This window comes from Herpailurus yagouaroundi, unplaced genomic scaffold (genome assembly GCF_014898765.1).
Source record: "Herpailurus yagouaroundi ecotype Mexico unplaced genomic scaffold, PumYag 28, whole genome shotgun sequence".
Lineage (NCBI taxonomy): Eukaryota > Metazoa > Chordata > Mammalia > Carnivora > Felidae > Herpailurus > Herpailurus yagouaroundi.
Window position 1 is genome coordinate 163,063,136 of NW_024412376.1, and position 23,374 is coordinate 163,086,509.

Consider the following 23,374-nt stretch of genomic DNA (forward strand, 5'->3'; position numbering starts at 1 on the left):
CCCGCTCCGCGCTCCCCGCTCGGCGCCCCGCGCTCCCCGCCGCCCGCTCCCCGCGGCCGGGCATGTAGCGGCGGCCGGCGCCGCGGCGGAATATGGGCGGGAACCACTCCCACAAGCCCCCCGTGTTCGACGAGAATGAGGAAGGTAAGAGGCGAGGGGCGCATCCCTCGGTGCCCCTTCGCGGCGCGGGGTTTTGGGGGGGGGTGTGTGTGCTCGTCCCGGGGGCCGCTGCCTCCCCCTCCTCCCCTCCCCCCTCCCCCGGGCCCCGCGCGGACGGGGTGTGCAGCCGGGCTTGGGGAGCCGAAGGAGGAGCTGGACGCGGGTCCCGGGGGGTGCTCGGCACCAGCTTCCCAAGCCCAGGTCTCTATCAGAGCCTGAGGCAGAAGGAGGCGGCCTGGGTGTGTGTGTGTGTGTGTCCACGACGCGTTTGGTCCCTGCGCCGGCAGGTTCCACGCTGCTTCCCTCCCTCGCCCAGGACAGCCTAGGGAAACTTTTCTTGCTTAAACTCCGTGATTCCAAAGAAGGCGTCTCGCTCGCGGCAGCCTCCCCGGCGGGGTTGTGGGGGTGGGGTGGGGTGGGGGCGCTGGTAGAGGTTGTCCAGTCTTATCTCAACTCCAGGGCTGGGCTTCCTTGTGGCGCGGGGCCGGAGGGCTCCGGATTGGAGCCGGCAGAAAGCCTGTTTCCAGTGCTGTGTGGTCGTGGGCAAGTTGCTTAACCTCTCTGAAACCTTTGTTTCCTGGTCTGTGAGATGAGAGTGATGTTACCACCTACCACCGTAGGATAGGGGATTGTTTGAAGCTCAGCCAGTGGTCATCCGTGTGCAAAGTGCCTTAGAGATGTAATCAGCACAGTAGGGTTGGTGAGCTGTTAACTCTGCCTTTAAAACCCTGTGATGGTTTTCTCCAGGCTTCTCCGTGCCCCAGAAAAGAGCTAGGATGTACAGAGCACATACTATGTGCCAGGCACTGCCCTAGGCTTTTCTGTGGGTTCTCTCAGTGTTCACAGCAACCGTATGAGGTAGGTACTTTTGTTGTTCCATTTTGCTCTTGTAGAAAGGGATGTGGTCTGGTTCCTAAGGAGCAGAGCTGGCTTGGGGGGTGGATAGTCTGCCCTGGAGACAAGTGGATCTCATCGACACCCAGGCATAGGCTTGTGTGCATAGATCGTGGTTTCTCGAATGGCCAAGGCTATGTGGGTGGTAGTCACATGCTGGTCCAGATAGCCCCTCTCAAAAGGATACGTGAAGACAGTTAACATGAGTTAAGCGGGTTGGGCCTGTTTGGTCCTTTTCTGAAGGAATTCCTAGTTTAGTGGCACTGAATGATCCATGACCATCCGTGGTGATAAGGGCAGGGAGTGGGGCTGGTATAGGCACTTGGGCACCCAAGGACACCTGAGGCCTTCCCGGTTCTGTAGTCTGGGGCACAGGCAGGCCAGGCATGGACAGAGCAGAGGTAGGCAGGGAGGTGGCGGAGGCCCTTGGGTGTCCCAGGAAGAGTCTGGACACCATGCAGCTGAACCTACGCCCCAGCCAAGTTCACACTGACCCTGAACTTCTCCATGGAAGTCAAAGCATTCTTGACACTGAAAGTGATTTTGACACTGTAGGAGTACTCTGCTGTGGGGCAGTCTGCTTGGGGTGGCTGTGGGACAGGCCTGTCCCCTTTTCGGAGCACTTTTGTCCTTTGAGATTATATTCGGGGCTGCTCGCATCTGGGAAGATATATACTCATTGACAGGTGGAGAGCATGACTGGCGTCAGAAACCTTCTATTTGCAACAAGTCAAAGCTCTCCCATCTGTTTTGGTGAAGGGATCTATATTCGTCTGCCCAGGCCTGCCATCACAAAATACCACCGATGCTTAAACAACAGAATTTGTTGGTGCTGGTGGCTTCAGTAACAGAAATTTGTTTTCTCGCTGTCCTCGAGGCCGGAAGTCCAAGATCAAGGTGCTGTCAGGGTTGGTTTCTGGTGAGAGCTCTCCCTGGTGAGAGCTTGCAGATAGATGGCTACCTTCTCCCTGTGGCCTCACATGGCCTTTCCTCCGTGTGCTTGAGGAGCTAGAGAGAGATCTCTGGTGTCTCCTTCTCTTCTTTTAAGAATGGCAGTCCTGGGGCACCTGGGTGGCTCAGTCGGTTAAGCGTCCAACTTCGGCTCAGGTCACGATCTCGCGGTATGTGAGTTCGAGCCCCGCGTCGGGCTCTGTGCTGACCGCTCAGAGCCTGAAGCCTGTTTCCGATTCTGTGTCTCCCTGTCTCTCTCTGACCCTCCCCCGTTCATGCTCTGTCTCTCTCTGTCTCAAAAATAAATAAATGTTAAAGAATGGCAGTCCTATCAGATCAGGGCTCCGCCTTTATGACCTCACTTAACCTCAGTTATCTCCTTAAAGGTCCTGTTTCCAAAGGTAGTCACACTTGGAGGTTAGAACTTGAACATGAAGTTTGGAAAGGACAACAAATGAGCCCGTACCAGGAGCCTTTCATGAAAGCCATGAACTTCCTACATAGAAGAAAGTGCAAACTTAACACATCAGCTCCAATTATAGGGGTTCGTGGTTCTGGCCTGGATCAAAGCTTGTACTTTAAGGCTGTACTTTAGGGTTCTTAGCATGTTTCTGTCTTTTTTTTTTTTTTTTTTTGCCTCCCTTATATTGATGTCTGTGTCTGTCCTTTATCCCAGAAAATGTGCTGTATAATATTGGTTGGCAAAATAGTTCTATCTGGTGTAACCAACCTTTTGATTTTCCTGCTGTTGTCATTCCTCGTTCCAGAAGCAGATTGGGCCCAAGGTCGACTGCCTGTTTCAGGGCTTGTTGAAATACAAGGTTAGGACTCTCCTCGGTTTGCCAGCTTCCAGCCCAGTGAAACATTAACTTGTTTGATTTTGCCAATGTATGCCTCAATTATTTTCCTGTGCAAATAAAGCACTGGTATTTGCCACCGTTTGAGTCAAATTATCCTGGAGGCATTTACTGACCATCTTTTCTGCACCCACCCCTATGATGGGCACCAGGAATATGAAGATAATGAAGGCAAAATCCTAACCCTCTGGGAGCTTCTAGGGCAAATAAATGGCCAGGACGATGCAGGGAGCCCAGAGAGCTATGGTATCTTAGAAGAGAGTCTTTAACCCTGGGGCAAAGGGGAGAGGCAAAGAAGACTTTCTCCTGTTGAGTCTTGTGAAAATGGTAGGTGTTACCAGTAAGGGTGGGTTGGTGGAGCAGGGAAGGGTGTGTTAGAAGGCTGGAACAGGATGTGCTAAGGCAGAAGGTGAAGAGTAAGCATGGCTCAATGGGGAGGTTGTGGGGCGTGGCTAGTACCCCTGCGGTGTGGCCTGTGAGGCTGGGAGGCACAGGAGATATGAACCCCGAGTGCTGGACCACCTTTAAAGGGCCAAGTGGCCAACGACTCGGGCTTGATCATGTAGGCATCTGGAGTCACTGAAGAATTTTAAGCAGGGAGCGACATGGTTCAGTGAATGAGCACGCTGTCCCAAACCAGAGCTGGTGGGTGGTTGACGACAGAAACACCTACCCAGGCGAAGCAAGTCTGGTTTGTAAGTAATTTAATGCTACCCCCTGGCTGAAGCTTTGCCATTGCATAATTGTCCCACGGCTCGCTACATTCTGATGGCAAAAGTTTAACTCGCATCTAGGTAATATTAACGACTGTGACTTACTAATGCCTTGCATGGACTGCTTTTCGTACCGAATTGAGAATCCTCACCAACTTGGCCCGGGAGGTCTCAGAATCTGCATTTTACTAGAGAGGTAATTGAGGACCTCAGGAAAATCCCCTGGCCTGTGTGTGGGGGGCAGCTGGGACTCACACCCAGGTCTATTTACTTCTAGAGTCTGGCACCTGACCGCGTTCCCTGTGCCGCCTGGAGGCCCAGGGGAAACTTGGCTCTCCCAGATACATACGGCCACGCGGAATGAGTCCAGCACTCAGATCGGGCTTTGCGACGGGGCTCTTTGTACAGACGTTGATAGGAAGGTAGTAGCAGTATATTCTGACGGTACTTGCTTGTTTACAGTAATCATCTCACATATCATCTTTGCAAAAAGCATTTGTTGGGCAGTTACGTCATAATACAAATTCTGGGAATGGAAACAAAATCCTCCCCCGTTCCGAATTCATATAAAAAGTGCATTGAAGTTGTTTTTCCCTCCCTCCTCACTATCCTTATCCACATCTAGACGTTTTTATATAGGAGTGTATCTGCCGCAGAGACCAGGATTTCTGCTTTTTCTCCTAGCCTTGTGTTTAAAGAAGCTTAAATCACAACAGTGTCTTCAAATCGATATTTTCATGGGCTGTGATATCCCACCAAATGGAACTGTTCTAATTTGCTTACGTATTTTCTTTTTGTTCGACAGTGAGGCTACTTTCATTTCTCCGTGTTTATAACCTAGTTCTTGAACATTTTGCACATTTTTTCCTTCTTTTAAATGAATTTCTTAAAATAAAGCATAAGGGGAGAGATTAGGGGATCGAAGGGACTGAATACTTTTTGGAACTCCAGAAATGTCCATTATGTTTCCGAAGGGTTTTTATCAACGTGCTATAAATTTATGGCCGGCATTCACATTTGCGGGGTATCGATTTAGCAACCTCAGAGGCAGCTCCGGGCATTCTCATTTTAGAATGTCATAAATTAGAAGGTCATTTAAGACGAAGCGTTACCTCGGGGCACCTGGGTGGCTCAGTCGGTTAAATGTCCGACTTCAGCTCAGGTCATGATCTCGCGGTCCGTGGGTTCAAGCCCCGCGTCGGGCTCTGCGCTGACAGCTCAGCGCCTGGACCCTGCTTCGGATTCTGTGTCTCCCTCTGTCTCTGCCCTTTCCCCACTCACACTCTCTCAAAAATGAATCAGTGTAAAAAAAAACAATTAAAAATAGTAAGTGTTATTTCTATATTATTGGGTCAGGTAATTTCACATGCAGCTTAGAACGTGAACACATCTTGGTCTAACTAAATACACAGCAAAAGTTGCTCTTTCTTCTGGAAATATTCAGACACCTAAGGCAATTAAATAATCACCCCCTAGAGTTACAGTCATGCTTTAGCTGGAGACACTCTTTTTTTTTCAACGTTTATTTATTTTTGGGACAGAGAGAGACAGAGCATGAACGGGGGAGGGGCAGAGAGAGAGGGAGACACAGAATCGGAAACAGGCTCCAGGCTCTGAGCCATCAGCCCAGAGCCTGACGCGGGGCTCGAACCCACGGACCGCGAGATCGTGACCTGGCTGAAGTTGGACGCTTAACTGACTGCGCCACCCAGGCGCCCCAGGAGACACTCTTTTGAACCTGGGATGTCTCAGTCATGTGTGATGCATCAAGTATCTGATGTCTGTGCTGCGGGGTTCACTCGTGAATTTGCCTCAACTTTCTTAGTACTTTAGGCCAACTCCTCCACGTTACAGCTTGGTTTCCATACTTGTAACAACGGTGGCTTGGGTATGAGGTGGAAACCAAAAAGATTCCGAGAAAGTTCAGCATTGCATGCAATGAACTTTGCTCTTCTAATTAGAGTCTCTATAGAGGTGGAGGCTAGACAGATGCCATGTAAGGGATGTGGGTTCAGGGGCTCCGTGTTCATACCTGTATCCGGCAGGTGCATATTTAATGCAGGAGTCTAGGATGTAAACCTTAGACTTGAAGGTTTTTAAGATCTGGACCTCACTTGAAAATGTGTTTTGATTTATCTTCTACATGGGGGATTAAGAAAATAGCCATGAACCCGTATGAGGTGGTTTAGTAGAAATGAACATTAGGGTCCATCTCTACCTGACAACACTCATAGAAAATAGGTATGAATTTTATAAGCTTAAAACAGGTGTCAATCATCTCGATAAAGTCAGACGTATGTATGCCAACTATCGTATTTCATTGCTTCTAAGGCATTCGTTTTTCGACGTTTTCAGTCTCTGAAATTGGGGGTGCAGTTTGGCTAACGTGGTATTTGTGATGGAGCGCTAACTTTTTTTTAAACTTTTATTTATTTTTGAGAGAGATAAACAGAGTGCGAGTGGGGGAAGGGCAGAGAGAGGGAGACACAGAATCCAAAGCAGGTTCCAGGTTCTCTTGAGCTGTCAGCCCAGAGCCCAGTGCGGGGCTTGAACCTACGAACTGTGGGATCATGACCTGAGCCAAAGCTGGACGCTTAACCGACTGAGCCAGCCAGGTGCCCCTGTGATGTGGCTTTCTTATGTGCATGGGGTCATAGCTGTTCACACTAGTGTGGTACATAATAGGGCTAACCGAGCTTTTTCAAGTGACTGGAAAGATTCACATCGTAGATGAATTGGCCGCATTTCCTTCTTGGTGGCACATAAAACCATGTGTACGTTGAACGTGGATGGCACCTGAGATCGGGTGGAATGTGGCACGGTAGACGAGCCTCCTTCCGTAGTAAATGACAGAAAACCAACACGAGGTCCTTTGAAGGGAATGGATCGGCTCTGGTCACTTGTCACCACCTCCATCACTACCATCTGGTCCAAGCCTTGGGCTGGGCTATTACAAGAGCCTCCCTCACTGGTCTCCTTGCTTTCGCTCCTGCCCCCCCTGAACATCACCTCAGTGCAGCACCAGAGTGGTCCCGTATAAGTGGGCGTGGGGCACATCGGACCCCGCTCAGCCCCCTCTCCTTCTGCCGCAGCAGCAAGGAGAAGCAGGAGGTCTTACAGAGGCCCATCAGGCCCGGCCTCTCTGACCCCATCTCCCTCCTGTCTCCAGCCCACTTGCCTCCCTGCCGCCCCTCGGACGCACGGGCGCCCTCCTGTCTCTATTCTGTCTTCACACAAATGTCACCTCCCAGTAAGGCTGTCACGGACCACCCTGCTTACGATGGCACTCCCAACCCACCCTCCTGGCCTTGCCTTGCTTCACGGCAATTGCCATCATCTGCCGTACGGTTTATTTTACTTACTTCCTTAGGTATAGTCTGTCTTCCTCCGTGCGGTCACAAGCCCCCTGAAGGTAGGGACGTGATGGGATTTATTCACTGCTGTGTGCCCAGGACCTAAAAGGGCATCTGATACACAGCAGGTGCTCAATACGTTCTTGAAGGATGGATGAATGAAGGTGTGCATCTCATGGCGGAACCAGGTGCTCAGCGGATGTCGTCAGGGCTCTGGATCCTTGGATTCTCTGCTCTCTTCTGCATGGCTTTGGGCCGGCTCTCTCATCATGGGGGCCCTACCACCTCTGGGCTCGGAGCCTCACGGAAGAGGGAGCATCTCTTTTCACAGCTGTTGCAGAACAAAATCCCAGGGTTCATTCTGACCTGTTGTGGTTAAGTCCTGAGCATTCTGGAACGAATCACTGTGACCGGGGAGAATGAGGCTCCACGTGGCCAGACCGGGTTACATGTCCAACCTCAGGGCAGGCGTTGGTAGCACTTGGGGCATCTGGGTTACGAAAGTATGTGAAGGATTTTCCCAAGCATTGCCGGCTATCAGCAGGAGCAGAGGGGCAGCTGGACGAGGGGCAGGCAGGTGAAATGGCCAGAAGCACCTGTTATTAGCGTGTTCTTTGAAACAGGTGTGGGACCCTCTGGCTCATCTCACTTAGTCGTCTGTCTGATCCCATGAGACCTTCCGACGAGCAGCAAGCACTTCTTTTTCCCCTTTGTGCCTGCAAGGCTGAGGACAGGGCCAGTGAAGGCGCATAACAGCTATTTGTTGAGTGAAAGGTGGAAGGTAGAGGGAGGGGAGATGGCTTTCCCACAACGTGCGCTGGAGTGAAGAGGGTGTTAAGACGGAGACCGGGTTTCTGGTGAGTCTTGAGGGAAGGGTTTAAATGCCTTGAGAGAAAAAGGATCTGTATTTTAGGTGGATCAAACAGCATAAGCTAGCACTGAGCTTAGGCATTTTCCTGAGAGAATTGGGAGGAACAAAATATTCTTAGCAGTGCTCAGTTGTCTAAAATCTGGGCTCGGAACAATCGCAGATGGAAATGGAGAAAATGTTCCAGAAGGAGCAGCGAGGCTAGAGGATCGCGACACCCTGGAGGAGTATTCTCGTACAGAAAGCAACGGGGCTTCCTCTCCCTTGCGGCATATCTGGGAGTTCCTCGGGACCGAGCCCTTGGACCTCACCTCTTCCTTAGCCCCTTGTCCTGTCTCCCTGCTGATCTTGTCGCCCGCATGCCTCGTATCGGTCACCCCGTATCATTCCAGGTACAGTCAGGAGTTTTCAGAAAGGAAGAATGTACTACAACGGATGGCCATCTAGTAAAAAGGCTAACTACGAGAAGCAGTCAGAGAGGACTCTGGGAGTCCAGAAGTAGCAAGTTCAGCAGGACGGCTGCTCCCTGCGGGGCTGAGGGTGAGGGAACAGGGAAGGGACTGGAATCCCAGAAGCCTTGTCTGGACAGGCTGTGTTTCCATCTTTGGAGAGGGCCCGGGGGCCAGAGGAACGGGCAGCCTACTGGGGGGCAGAGGACCTTTGCGGAGGGTGCAGCTCATCCTCGAGGGCCACCGAGGGGAGGGCCGCCAGGCCCCCTGCACGCTGGCCTGCCAGTTGCCAGGTGTGGACAGTGGCTGCAACAAGCAAGGAAGCCCCGCCCCCTGTTCCGGTCTGGCAGTGCCTCTCGTGCGCCCTCTGTTGGCGGTTCCTGGCGCGAAGCACCGCCCCCGCGTCACAAAGCAGTGGATTTGGAGCCGAGAGACAGTACATTAATAACTGGGATGCATTTCTTTTTTTTAACGGTAACTCAGTAATTTATTTCCTTCATTCATATTTCTCCTCTGGGCTCCAAGTCTGTGTTTCTATGTAATCCCACTTGGATGTCTGGAAAGAATTAATGCCTTAGATTCAAAATAGCCTCAGTCGAACTCACGTGCTTCCGGAGTTTCCCGGCTGACCGTGTAGCGTTATTATCTAGCCGGTTGCAGAGGCCAAAATATCTTGGCTTGTCCTTGACTCTTCCACCCGCCTTATCCCCCCCGCACGTCCAGTTAGGCACCTGGCCGTGTCGATTTTACCTCCCGAATATCTCCCAAATCTGCCCCAGCTTTCCAGCTGCACCCCTGCCACTTCCCACTCAGACATCGCCCCTCATCGGGCCCCCATGCCGCCTCCTAATCTACCTCTTGCCTTTCAGCACATCTTCTACCAGCTTCCATGACCTAGAGCTGCGACTTCAGGTCCCAGCTATGACGGTCAGCCCTCTTTAGTGGCTTCCACTGCTCTCACGGTCCAGACTCAGACTGTAATGTGGTCTCCGAGGCCCTGTGGGGGCCCGAACCTGCGTACCTCTCCCATCGCGTCGTGCGCGTGCGTTCTCCCTCACTGCAGGAGTTAAATCGCTCCGCACCCTTAAAGGTCTCAGCCCCAAACCTGGCACGTGGTTACTTTGTTTTTTTAATTTTTATTTCTTTCGTGAAACTCATCGTCAAATTGGTTTCCATACGACACCCCGTGCTTATCCCAACAGGTGCCCTCCTCACCGCCCCTCACCCACTTTGCCCTCTCCACCTCCCATCAGCCCTCAGTTTATTCTCAGTATTTTAAGAGTCTCTTATGGTTTGCTTGCTTCCCTCTCTGCAAGGTTTTTTTTTTTTCCCCCCTTTCCCCCTCCCCCCTGGTCTTCTGTTAAGTTTCTCAGGACTGTGCAGATTGCTACTTTTCTTCTGCTTGTAGTCAGTGCTGTTGTTTACACTCCTGGGCCATAGGGCATCCTTTCAGTCTGATAAGTTTCACTGCCACTCCTGCCCCAGGGCCTTACCACGTGCTGTTCTCTCTGCCTGAAATGCTCCCCCAGCCCACCCCCCCGCTTGGTTATCTTCCACTCGGTCCTTCTTCAAGGTTCCTTATCTGATTTCCCACGGGGTGGGGGGGGGGTCACAACCCCCCTCAAATTACCGCATGCTCCTTTCTGGCATTTGCCACAGTTGTAATTCTACCTTCATTCCTGTGAATACTTCACTAGTGTCTGTCCCCCCCCCCCCCTCCCGACCCCCCGTGGGACCGGAGTCTCCATGAGCACAGGGCCTGTGGCTCTTGTAGTGTCTGGTCCAGGTCCCACCACTTTACGAAAGGTCTGTCCTCAGAGCTGCTTGTCCCGGAGCAGTTTTTAGAAAACACAAAGAGAAATCACTGTTGTAACTTAGGAAAGGCAACAGGTTCCCTCCTGGTATGTGAAGAACAACGCTGTAAGAGAGGGATGGTTGGCTCCGTTTCATCCCTGGGGATGTTGTGGTTTGGAGAGGTTAACTCGGTGCCTTATGTGCTAACATAAGGGCTTGGTCTCACTTCTTTCTGTGTCACTGGAAAGCTGTTTCCTCTGTGTCACAAGGAAACCAACCAGACTTCCCCCAACTCGATCATTTGCATCCCACTCGTGGAATTATTTAATTTTTTTAACGTTGATTTATTTTTGAGAGCGAGAGAGAGACAGAGTGCGAGTGGGGCTGGGCAGAGAGAGAGAGACGCACAGAATCCAGAACAGGCTCCAGGCCCCAAGCTGCTGGCACTGAGCTACCAGCACAGGTGGAGACTCGGGGCTCCAACCCACGGACTGTGAGATCGTGACCGGAGCCGAAGTCGGACGCTTAACCGACGGAGCCACCCGGGCGCCCCAGCTGGGGAATTATTTTTTACCATGGCCGTATCGAACTGTACCGTCAGTGTGGAGCCCGACGCTGTGGGGGCTTGAACCCACGAACTGTGAGATCATGACCCGAGCTGAAACCCAAGAGTCGGATGCCTAACGGCTGAGCCACCGAGGCGCCCCATACTATCTTCTGTCTTGACTGGTTTTACTTTAACAGAACCTTTTGCGCAGGAACTTTACATTTCTAGCTTACATTGCAAACAGATTAAGACTTCTATAAATAGGAAGCAAGATAGAGTAGTGGATATAAAACAGTGATGCTCAGAGTAGCAAGACACGCGTACCTTTTGTAGATCCTTAGCTTGTGACTTGCTCGCTGGAATTTTAAAAAGTTATTTATTTTTGAAGGGGAGAGAGAGAGAGAGAGAGAGAGACAGAGCGTGAGCGGGGGAGGGGCAGAGAGAGTGGGAGACACAGAATCCGAAGCAGGCTCCATCCAGGCCCCGAGCTGTCAGCACGGAGCCCGACGCGGGGCTCGAACTCGTGGACCCAGAGATCCTGACCTGAGCTGAAGTCGGATGCTTAACCCACTGAGCCACCCAGGCGCCCCTCTGTGGATTTTTCTAATGGATTTTTAGCGGACGGGTTTTCAGCGGTGCCGGACGGCGGCTCTGTGGAGGCAGGGCCTGCCCGGCTCAGGTGCTTGCTGGCCGGTTCGTGGGAAGGTTACGTCAGGCCCCCGAGGACAGATGAGCACCACAGTCTGCCCGTCAGGCTGAAGCTCCAGCCTGATGCTCTCTCTCTCCGTCAGTTCTCCTCTCCTCTAGAGTCATGCCCCAGCTTCCAGCCCAGCGCAGAGATGGGGCGTGGGCCTCTGGGCTTGTGTGTGTGTTTCTGGGATACACCAGGCCCCCTGCGTGGCTCCATCGTGGAGTCTTCCAGCAGGGACACCCCTGGCCTAGCATGGTGGTTAAGAGCACAGACCCAGGGTCAGCCTCCTTGGAGCCCCGAGCGGCGCTGCTACCTACGTGCTGAGTGACCTTGGGTAAGTTTCTTTTCCTCCCGGTTGGTTTCCTCGTCTATCAGATGGGGATTAAATGAGCCTTGCTCCATAAATTGTTTTGAAGGGTAAATGAGTTACTCTGTGTGAAATGCGTACGACGTCGTCTGGCAGATAATAAGTGCCGTATAAAATTTACTAAAGAAGGTTACACTCCGTGACCGAGGAAAGTCACTACCCAGAGGTTTAAAAGCAGGGATCGGGGTGGGGGGGGGCACATGGGTTGAGACCCCGAGTTTCCTGGGTATTGTCTGGGTGACTGCGGGCCGGGGACTTCACCTCTCTAAGCCTCAGTTTCCTCCTCTCGAGAATGGGGCTGCAACGTGGGGTTGCCATGGGAATGGCGTGAGGTGATGTCAGCCCCGGGCAGTGTAAGTTAGGACGAGTCTGCGGAGGGAAGTCAGGTGAGAGCTGCTGCTTCCTGAGCCCGAAGGAGGCGGTGACTTCATCCCTGCTGGCTGTCCGTGGTGCCTGCTGTCAGGACCCTCCTTCTCATTTCCATTCTCCTAGGAAACAGCCCATTCCAACAGCCTCTGCCCTCAAAACTCCCTGGCCCGAGTCCTTATTACATCTGTCAGGAAGGGCCAGGCCTGTTTTCAGAAGCCTGACTCTGGCAAGTCGTGTGGAACAGCGACCGCGGACCAGGCCCCTCTTGCTGGTGGTCAGGGCCACTGACGTGGGTCAAGCCGCCTTTCAAGTCTTCTGTTGGTTAAATCCCTACAGAGGGCTTGGGGGCTGGAGTGGGGTTTTAGGGAGATCAGACCTTGGGCCCCTGCCTGGTAGAAAACGTCCATCCTCTTAGGGGAAAGAAGAAAAGATTTCCGGAGGCCTTAGTGGTGTGGGTTGAATGGAGTCCCGCAAAATGAGTAAACTGAAGCCCCCACTACCGCAGAACGTGACCTCATTTGGACGCAGAGATGCGATTAAGTTAAGACGAGGCCTTTAGGGGCGCCTGGGTGGCTCCGTCGGTCGAGCGTCCGACTCTTGGTTTCGGTTCAGGTTATGATCTCGTGGTTTGTGAGTTCGAGCCCCGTGTCGGGCTCTGCGCCGAGAGCGCGGAACCTGCTTGGGATTCTCTCTCTTTCCCTCTCTGTCTGCCCCTCTCGCACGCTCTCTTTCTCTCTCAAAATAAATAAACTTTAAAAAAAAAAAAAGAGAGATGAGGCCATTAGTGCGGCCCCTAATACAGCAGCATTGGTGTTCTTATAAAAAGGGGATATTGGGGCACACAGGCAGACACGCACACGAGGTTAGAAAGCCATGTGAACTGAAGGCAGAAGTTGGGATGTTGGGTAACGTACATGCCAGCCCAAGGGGCTTGGAAAATTGCAGGCCGTCTCCCGGAAACTAGGAGAGAGGCAGGGATGCGATGTTCCCTCACAGCCCCAGAAGAAATGGCACCTCGATTGTGATCTTGCAGCCTCCGGAACTGGGAGAGAATACACTTCTGTTGTTTCGAGCCCCCTCAGTCTGGGGTGTTTTGTTATGGGGGCCCTGGGAAACAAATACACCTAGTTTTACCATTACGTAGTAACTTCAATGTGTCATTTCAGATAAGACCCCAAACCACGTCTGGGAAGCGTTTCCAGAAAAGCCAATTCTGAGACCAGTCCTGAGGGAGGGACAGGTAACTATGGGAAGGAAGGAAACCGCCGGGACCGCTGTGCTGGGAGAGGCCCTTCCAAGGCAGACAGGCAGCAGGTGCAGAGGCAAAGTGGGCAGAGAGAACTCCCCAGAGTTCATGGGGAGCAGTGTGAGGGGGTAGGGGGCCATGGCCTTAGAGATGGAGCTGGAGACTACGGCCAGCGCCAGGCGTTTAAGAGCCTAGAATGTGTCTTCGCTCCAGCTGCAACAACAAACACCCCACACTTGAACAACAGACATTTGTTTCTTACAGCTCTGGAAGCAGGGAGTCCAAGATCAAGGTGTTGGTGAGAGTTCTCTTCTGGGTTGCAGACAGCTGTCTTCCCCGTGTGTCTTCACTCGGTGGAGAGGGAGGGAGAGCCTGTCTCTTCCTTTTCTAAGGACCCTGATCCCATCCTCGGGGCCCCATGTTCATGACCTCATCTAATCCTGATTATCTCCCGAAAGCTCCACCTACAAATACCGCCCCATTGAGGGTCAGGATTCCCATATATGAATTTTGGGGGACACAATACGCACAGATCCATAACACTGAGGAATCTGACTTCTATTCTTAGTCGGGAGGGCTGACTACCTAATTTGTGGGACTCAGTGTGGAAGAAAAGGGTGGGGTCCCTTGTACAAGAACCACAACATCGCCATTAAAGGTACAAAAATCTGAAGCTTTTTCCTTTCTGTCATGGCCTCTCTTTCTCTCAGTTTGTTGTGATGTGTTAAAAAAGATTTTTTTTTAATGTTTATTTTTGAGAGAGAGAGAGCGCACGCGAGTCGGGGAGGAGCAGAGAGAGAGGGAGTCGGAGAATCCAAAGCAGGCTCCAGGCTCTGAGCTGTCAGCACAGAGCCTCACTCGGGGCTCCAACTTGTGAACCACCAGATCATGACCTGAGCCAAAGCTGGATGCTTAACCGACTGAGCCACCCAGGCGCCCCGTGGTGATGTTTTTAATCTGCTATTTAATAACTTTCTAGGCAAACAGTATTTACAATTTTAAATTGTCACGGAAAGAATATTGTGCAAGGCGGGTTTTAAATGCAAATACGCACTTAGCCCATGGGTGGAACTGTGAAAATTGCACAGTTCACGTTTCAAAGCACGTGCGTGCATCTGTGTTTCCTTCTTAGAACAGTGGAAACACTATGCAACATGAGCTCAACAGTTTCGATCTCACTCCTGGCTACGTGCACGCGTGCTGGCCCTCTCTGCCTTCAGCCTACCAGCGCGGAAGGAGAGAGAGAAGAAGGAACCGTGGTTGTCCCCTCTTTTCCTTTCCTTTTGGGTCTTCATCTCAGTGTCCGTGGTTGGCTCACGCGTGGACGTAACGCGGGGAAGAGGGTATGATCGCGTTCCTTAGTGGCTCATGCTCCTCAGAATGCTTCCTTTCTGCCTCTGAAGCAAGGTAGTTCTGGTTGGAACAGAATGCGTGGTCTCAGGGCCGTGAGTGCCCCTCACTACTCAGGTGTAGACCACACACATCTACCTGGGTCCTGCTGAACCTGCACACATTGTGGTTCCATCCACGGAATTCTGTGCCCGTGTGGCATTACAGGTGCTTGGTGTGCGTGGGAGCGGGGGCGGAGTGGCCGGGGGGGGGGGCCGGGCCACATTGGGCGCGTAACCTCTGCTCATGCGCATGAGCGTGAGGGTCATAAATGCTTGCGTGAGTGTCGATGGTGAACTTGAATCACTGCGTATTGATGTACATGCTAACAGAAGTACAGCTAAAGATGCTTTACAGATCTTCTAGCCCCGTCGCCCCGTGGAAAGTGCCAGTGAGTTCCTGCTTCCAGGTGATGTAGCTGATCAAAGTTAACAAAATCGTGGCACAGCTGAATTTTCTGCGGTTCACTTAAGTGGTCTGAGATATTGATGAATTCCATTTAAAATGTAATTATTTTTAAGCACACTTTTTAAACAAAATCGAAAAGTCGCTGCATGCCATGTTTAATAAGTTCCAACACAGTTTCTTAACCCTCCTCTCTAGAGTATAATTACTCCATCAATCTTCCCGGAGAATCAAAGGGAGCTTTACAGGAACACACCTCTCATGCGTTAAACCAGAATTGTGCTTGCTTTGGATTTGCATTTGAAAGTGATTTGCATTGGCATTTATTTCTTCCCGAAAATAACAAATGTTTCTGTTCTTCCCTAGGTATCATGGTCTTAAACTGAGATCGTAAATCTTTCGGAGCTGCTATTTGCCAGTCCCTTTAATTTCTGTGGGGTGGTGCGTGGGGAGGGAAAGAAAACTATGATTTAGGATTATTTTTCTTTCTGAGCCAGCAAATAAGATACAAGAGTACACCCCCCCCCCCCCCCCCCCCCGCCCCGCCCCCAGTCTCAGGCTCTGTCTTGCAGACTTAAATTTTCAATTGCCAACCCAACCCAAGGGTTTTACGGGGTTGTCTAGTAGGACCCGTACCCTGAGTGCTTCTCAGTTGAGCTCTTGCTTCCTTGCCTGATCCCCAAATCCTCCTCTTCCCGACTTCTCTACTTTAGCAAATGGCATTTCCATTCTTCCAGTTGCTCAGGCCAAACCTTTGGAGTCGTTCTTGACTTACACCTGCTCATCCTTGACTTTTGTTGGCACATTACACCTGCCCGCTGACCCATAGTCCTGTTCTGTGCCCACCATTTCAACACCAAGCCACTGAGAAATCTAGAGCAGGAACCCACCAAGACTCAGGTCTGTCATTTGTCTGAGGCTCCCGCTCCCAGTTCTGTTTTTCTCAGTCTTTTGGAGTTTATTGAGACGTACTTTGGTGAACTTGCCATGTGTTCTTGAATACATGTCTTGTAGTGCTTGCTGCCGTGCTCTGGAGGTGTCGCTTAGGGACGTTCACATCTTTTGTATCTTTAATGAGTTGTTGCTTTATAATAAAAAAAAATGATTGCTGAGAGAGGAGTGTCAACATCTCTAGATATGATGGTGAATTTTTCTATTCTCCATAGTTTTGACAGTACATACGACTTTTGAAGTATGTTAATAGTTAGATGCACATTGAGGGTTAGTTTGGTTTGATGAACGGATGCATTCTGTCTTAAAGTACCGCTTGCTTTGACTTCTATGTGGTTGCGATTAATATAATCAGACCAACTTTCTAGTGCTCAGTGTGTGTCATAAATCTTTTTCCATCCTTTCATTTTTAATTTTCTGTATCTTTGAATGCAAGCATCAATTTAAACAGCTTCTAGTTGGGGGTGCCTGGGTGGCGCAGTCGGTTAAGCGTCCGACTTCAGCCAGGTCACGATCTCGCGGTCCGTGAGTTCGAGCCCCGCATCAGGCTCTGGGCTGATGGCTCAGAGCCTGGAGCCTGTTTCCGATTCTGTGTCTCCCTCTCTCTCTGCCCCTCCCCCGTTCATGCTCTGTCTCTCTCTGTCCCAAAAATAAATAAACGTTGAAAAAAAAATTAAAAAAAAAATAAACAGCTTCTAGTTGAATCTTCCTTTTGTTTTCTCTGAAAAACTATGCCTTTTACTTGGAGTATTTAGTTTGCTTACGTTTAATGCAATTTTTGGTGAGGTTGGGTATAATTCTGTCACCTTGTTATTTATTTGTTCCCCCTGTTTTTTGCTCTTTTTTCCCCTTTTATATTGTTCATCTAGTATTTTAATATTGTACTCTATTTTGACTCTTGGCTTTTTAGCTAACCCTTTTTATATTGCTTTAAGTAGTTGCTGTAAGGATTACACTATGTATTCTTAACTTGTCATGGCCTGATTTGAATTAACATTATATAACTTCATATATAATGTTAGAATCTTAAAACAGTTTGATTCCATCTTCCGATTTTTGTCCTGTTTTTATCATATGTTTTTATTTCTGCATATAATATAAAAACCATGGTACCTGGTTATTATTTCTCTTTATGTATCAGTTGTCTTTAAGAAAAGAAAAAAAATGTTTTGTGTTTGCCTACATGTGTACTGTTTCCAGTGTTCTTGGTTAGAACCAATCATGTAGATTCAGAGTTTTACCTTATATCGTTTCCTTTCTGCTTGAAAAATTACATTTACCCCTCTGGTAATTCAGGTCTGCTAATAACAAATCATTTTCACTTTTATTTAACTAAAATACCTCTATCTCACCTTCATTTTTGAAAGGGATTTTCATTAGATACGTAATTCTGAGTTGACATTTTTGTAGCACTTTAAGGCATCATTCTATTATTTTCTTGATTCTTGTTTCTGATGAAGAGTCAGACATCATTCAAATCCCCGTTATTCTGTATGTGATTTGTCTTTTTATCTCTGGTTGCTCTGAGTATTTTTCTTTATTTTTGATTTTATAGTTTGCCAGTGATTTGCCAAGATATACTTTTCCTTGTATTTAATTCTGCTTAGGGTTCACAGAGCCTCTTGCATTGTGGATTGGTGTTTTAAAGCAAATTTGGAAAACTTTTGCCCAATATTTTTCCCGTTTTTCTTTTTCTATTTTCTAGCACTCATATAACATGCATATCATGCCACTTGATAGCACTCCACAGATTGTTCGGGAATCTGTTCATTTTTTTCCTATGTGTGTATTACATATGTTTTCTCACTTTGTTTTGCTTTAGATAGTTTTCTCTTGGTCTGTCTTCAAGTTCACAGACTCTTCCTTCTGCATTATCCAGTCTACTCTTTCAGTTAAATGAATTTTGAAAATTAAGATACTGTATTTTTCAGTTCTAGGATCTTCATTTGCTTTTCCCAGATTTCCCATCTCTGTCCTGAAATTCCTCATGTGTGTGTTCACCACATTCATTTTTTTTCCCTTATAAATTCTTTAACAGTTCTGCCAATTTCAACATTTTATTTGTGTGTGTCCACGTCTGTGGGCATTGTTTTTTAGACCATGGGATACATTTCTTGTTTCTTTATGTACCTAGTAATTTTCTTTACGTGCTAGGCATTGTAGATGGTACATTGTAGAAGATGATACATGTAAGACACCAAACTTATCTCAGGCACAATAAATAGGAGCTAGCATTATTATTTTAAAATGTTTTGTGAATACGACACCATTTTATTCAATGAACTTTTTATTTCAGATGCTGTATTTTTCATTTCTAGAATCTTTGGTGGGATACTTTCTTCCCATGAAGAATATGAGTTTTGTTACATCAGTACAATAAATTGCTGACCATTCATTTTGATCTTTAGAGTTTTGATTTCAGACTGTGTTAGGATGGGTGTCTTTCGGTTTCATTTTTCATTCTGGAGTATAGCCTTTGCTTCTGGGACTCGGTACTTACTCTTCCTGGACCTCTCTGGAACTCCAAAATTTGTGTCCTCACCTCTGGGAAGCTTCTGGAATTTTTGTTCCACTCTTTCAGTTTTCCACCTGTTGTTTCACTGGGCTCCTTGGAGTCTCACTCCTGCCCATGTTGAGAGTCATCCAAGGACTCCAGGCAGGATGTGTAGGTACATTGCAATTAATTGTGTTGTCTTATTTCTTGAATATGAATTCCACGTGTGATGATTGAAGTAAAGAGCTTGAATGTCTTTGGAACTTTATAACTCGTAAGACGTTGGCATTCCAGAGCATTTGCCCTAAGTTTTGTTGCTGGTAGCACAGCACAAGCATAGCAGTTCCACCAGAACTTCTCTCCAAAAAGTGTCAGCATTGTTAAATTTGTTTTCTCAATTTAGTAGATTTGATATGGGACTTGAGAGTTTCATGAAAGTCCATGGTATTGATGCCTGAGAAGAATGAACCCCTTTTTCATGTCTTTATTTACTATTTATAAGTTCTCTGTGAAAATTGCCTTTTTATGTGTTTGTCCATTTTTTTCCTGTGGTATTTTTGAGTGAAAGATACATCCAAATAGGCTCTTAATTCACGTAAGTTACTATTTTTTGTCCAATTTTATTTTCTCCTCCTTTTAGGATTAGATTATCATGGGATACATTGAAAGCTAACCCAATTCTGTTCTGGTGCATTATTTTAATTCTTTTTACAGTTAATACGTGCTCATTATGGAAACATTAAAAACTTTAGGAAACTTGAAAAAATGGTCAACAGTCTTTATTTCGATGGATTTCCTGGTGTTTTCTTCCCGAGCACAGGGTCCCCTGTCCTCCACCCTCAGACGGAAATAGCCATTTTTCTTCCACTTTTCACTTAACAATGTCTCATAAACATTTTTCTCATCTTTTAACAAATATTTACTACTGCATCGCTACCTGGCACGGTGCACGATTCCATGCAGCTACAAGTTTGCTTAATGTTACCAGTTTTTATGGTGTAACATACCAACCCATCATTCAAATGCATACAGCAATAAGCGTTCGGAATTCTTGCTCGTATTTCTGAAGCCAAGGCTGGAGACGCAGGAGCGATACGGGCCAAGGCCTCATGGCAACGGCACAAGGGTAAGAGGTCAAGCTCAACGGTACAAGTGCTTCATACTTCTGCTTGTGTAGGACACCTGTTACTGTCTGCTAGCTGAAGCAAAGTCACATGACCAAGCGAACCCAAAGTCAAGGGGTGAGGGTACATTCTGCTAACCATGAAACCAAGGCATCCGCATCCACGCGTCTGTCTAATGCGACTGTGGGGGAGTGAGAAATTGAGACAAATAATCCAACTTACAACAGTAAGAGATAAATGTTACCTTTCAACCAGTGTATATCATCCTGTCATGTGGATATACTGTAATTTTCTTACGTTGTCTCTTATTTTTGGGTCTTTAGGGGCTTTTTTGGGACTGGGTTTTTTTTTTTTTTCTTATTGACTAGTAAATGAAATGTACTTGCATATTCACGAGGCTGATCCGAACTGACATAACCTGCATTCGACATCTACCCCTAATGCTGTGGGACAACGTGCTAGAAAAATGTTGAATTTTAAGCTGGTGAACTGTGTACACAGTCATTGCAGGTTGCAGGATGGTAATGATGCTCGCCTCTGCGTGTGTAAACCTTTGCCATGGTTACAGTGGCCACAGTTAGGGGAGGAGATACTGATATCATGGGCTTCGTGGAACTTTTTGATAATTAAGTCTGGGTCCGAAGGGAAATCTTTATTTTTTTCATCATTCACACTTTTCCTGGGCAGTGATTTTTCTTTCTCGGAATCGTTACGGGAGGGTGAGGTCCCTGGGGGAAGCAGGTCAAGGGGAAGAGAGGAAGGAGGGCTTACTTGCTCAGACCTCACCGTCTCCACCGTCTGATGCTGGAGGGCGCTCATATTTCTGGGCTGCGGGTCTGGACTCTCATTCCACCTCCATACAGTTGGCGTCTAGAAAACTGCGTGGTGCTCTACATAGTAGTCCCCATATAATATTCATTGAAAGAATCAGTGAGCCTCCTCGTGTTTGTTACATACACGTTTTTATTTTTTTTTTAGAGAGAGCACGAGCATGAGCGGGGAGAGAGATCCAGAAGGGGAGAGAGAATCTTAAGGGAATCTTAAGCAGGCTCCGCTCAGCACAGAGCACAACACAGGGCTTGATCCCGTGCTCCCCGGGATCATGGCCTGAGCCGAAATCCAGAGTCGGACGCCTAACCCACCGAGCCACCCCGGCGCCCCTAGTATTTGCTATATTTAATGTGGTCCCCCCATGTCAGTTTACCGATGGCATGAGAACGTCACGGCTGTGAGACAGGACACCGAGTATAGGCAGAATCCCAGCGAAAGTAAGAGAATGTGTCACTGCCCTGTCTGTTTTCCTGTCCTCTTGTTAGTCCTGCCTTACTTTCCAATCTCACCCCAGCCACCAAGAGTCCTTGTGTGCCAGCTTCCCCAGCCGGCTGTGAGGGCAGACACCCCTAATTAATTATGGCACCACTCTCACCGAACCCACATGAGCTTCGGAATCTTCCCCAAGACATCTCCAGGTAGCTTCTCTCCAGGGACCAGAGAAGGCACTCCCTGGTCGCGAGCCTCTCCCTGGTTGATCCATTGAATAGAGCCTGCACTATGGGTGCACCTCTCAAGCTGCCTTCAAAAGACCTCCTCTCCTCTCCCTTCTGCCCATGGTTAAATGTTCAAAATTCCTCTTCCCGACCTATTTCTTCACCTAAGACATTGAGAAGCTTTGTACAACAACCAAAGTTTCGTGCAGTGCTTAGCAGGGAGGCTGCTTAGAAAACAGGAAATTGGGTTCTTTTCTAACATCAGGGTGTCTTAGGGCCCTGGAGGACCCACACCATTGTAATAGTTTCAAGCCTACTTAAAAAAAGTTTTTTTCATGTGTATTTACTTTTGAGAGAGAGGAGGAGAGAGAGAAGGAGAGAGAGGCGTGAGCAGGGGAGGGGCAGAGAGAGGGGGAGACACAGAATCGGAAGCAGGCTCCAGGCTCCTAACTGTCAGCACAGAGCCCAACGCGGGGCTTGAACCCACCAACCGTGAGCTGAAGTCGGACGCTTCACCGACTGAGCCACCTAGGCGCCCCTCAAGCCTACTTGAGAGCAGACTCTGTCGGGAGCTCCTTTTACTAAAGAAACCAAAAATATTCAAAGACGCTTGTTAAATACAGTGAGGAGCACTGTGAGAGGTGGAGGTACCATTGCACTGGGGTCTTGCAGTGGGAGAGAGATTGGACTCGACTCTGAATGTATCGTGGGCAAGCGGGAAGTGACAGCCAAGGAGCAGGGTGGGGGTCAGGGGACAGAAAATTACTGAGTGGAACCGTGCAGGCTGAGCGGGGGGAGTCTCCCTAAACCAGGCTAACAGGACTCTTGCTGAAGGCAGGCCAAGGGGGTCAGACGTGCCCTGGAGGATGCTGGCAACTGAGGAACCCCGCCAGGTACTGAGGGTGATCAGACGTGTGGAGGGTGGGGGATTCTAGCTAAAATTGGACGCTGCAGACGTGAACGTGACAGCTCAAAAGTCAAGCCTCGGTGAAAAGTTCAGAGGCGCCTGGGAGTTTGGCGAAGGAGAGAACCTTTGTCCAGTAGGATGCCTGTTAAGTAAGGAGAACTCAACAAATGGTAACTAGAACTGTAAATACATCTCTCGTGTTATTTAAGGGGAAGTCCAGAAGGATGTGGCCCACGATACAGTGACGTCATTGAGATCCTGGCTCCTTCCGTCCTCCCCCCGCCGGCTGCACTCCCAGCTCTTGGCTCCTTTTCACAGTCTCGTCTCTCAAGGTCTCAGGACGGTGGCTGAAGTGTATCCCCTCATGACCTATCCCCAAGTGGCAGTGTCTAAAGCAGAAGAGAGTGAAGGAGGAAAGGGGGCTTTTTCTCCTCTGGCCTCTTATTAGGGAGGACAACCCATCCCAGAAGCTATACGCACATTTCCCTTTGTAGCTCATTGGTCATAAGTAGGCCACATGTCCATACTCTGGACCAGTCACTGGCCCAAATGCCATATTGGTCCTGGATTAACAAAGATTCACTCCCCGGGGCTGGCTCACGAAACTGGAACTTTCTTCCAGGAGGGAGATTGAATGGCCTTAGAAAAGACAAACTATTATGTCTGGCACAGTCTAAAAAAATATACTGTACCTGCCATGATGTGAAAAGTGGAGGCTGACAATTTAACTGAGTCAAACGTAAGGCCACATGACTGTGAACTTTTCCATTAGCTATGTAGTGGGAAGTTCTGGGGGTCCAAATTCTGGGGTGGGGGATCCCCTCGGTCTGTGTCTTTCCAAGCTCCAGATTTCGTTTGCGCCCCCCCCCCCCCGGTGGCTTTTGTTTGCTCCGGATGAAATATCAACCGGGACACTTCCTGTTGTCAGAGTGAGCGCCAACACTGGGGGTGTCGGGAGGCACTTTCCACCTCCCAGTCCCAAGTCAGGGACATCAGCATTCCCTGCCTGGCCTCAGTCTCCCCTCCAGATCCCCCTGCCACCCAGTTCTCCCGGGAGGTCAGGCTCTTTCTGCCTTTGAGATGAGGGCCAGCATAAGGAAGGAAGCACTGTAGTGGAGACGGTATGACCATAGTTTAGTGTGCCTTGTTTTATTTCACAGCAACTTCTGAGATTAGAATGGCTCTCTCTGGGGGGGCTCCGTTGGTGAAGCATCCGACTCTTGATTTCAGCTCAGGTCATAATCTCGCGGTTTGTGAGACTGAGCCCCTTGTCTGGCTCTGCTCTGAAAGCACAGAACCTGCTTGGGATTCTCTCTCCGTCTCTCTCTGCCCCTCGCCTGCTTGCACACACTCTCTCTC

General features: G+C 49.1%; 1 protein-coding gene across 4 annotated transcripts in view; it reads left to right on the forward strand.

Moving 5' to 3' along the window:
• Window positions 1-6: 6 nt before the first annotated feature.
• The window catches only part of STK32B (serine/threonine kinase 32B), a 393,226-nt gene continuing 369,858 nt past the window's right edge, over window positions 7-23,374 (forward strand). For 2 of the 4 annotated variants that reach the window (XM_040488131.1, XM_040488140.1), the window contains exon 1: window positions 7-144. In XM_040488131.1, coding sequence (XP_040344065.1) covers window positions 93-144 — 52 coding nt within the window. In that variant the 5' untranslated portion in view covers window positions 7-92. Of the gene's footprint in view, window positions 145-3,491; window positions 3,771-23,374 lie in introns of those variants that run through there. The other 2 variants (XM_040488149.1, XM_040488158.1) reach the window with 2 other exon arrangements.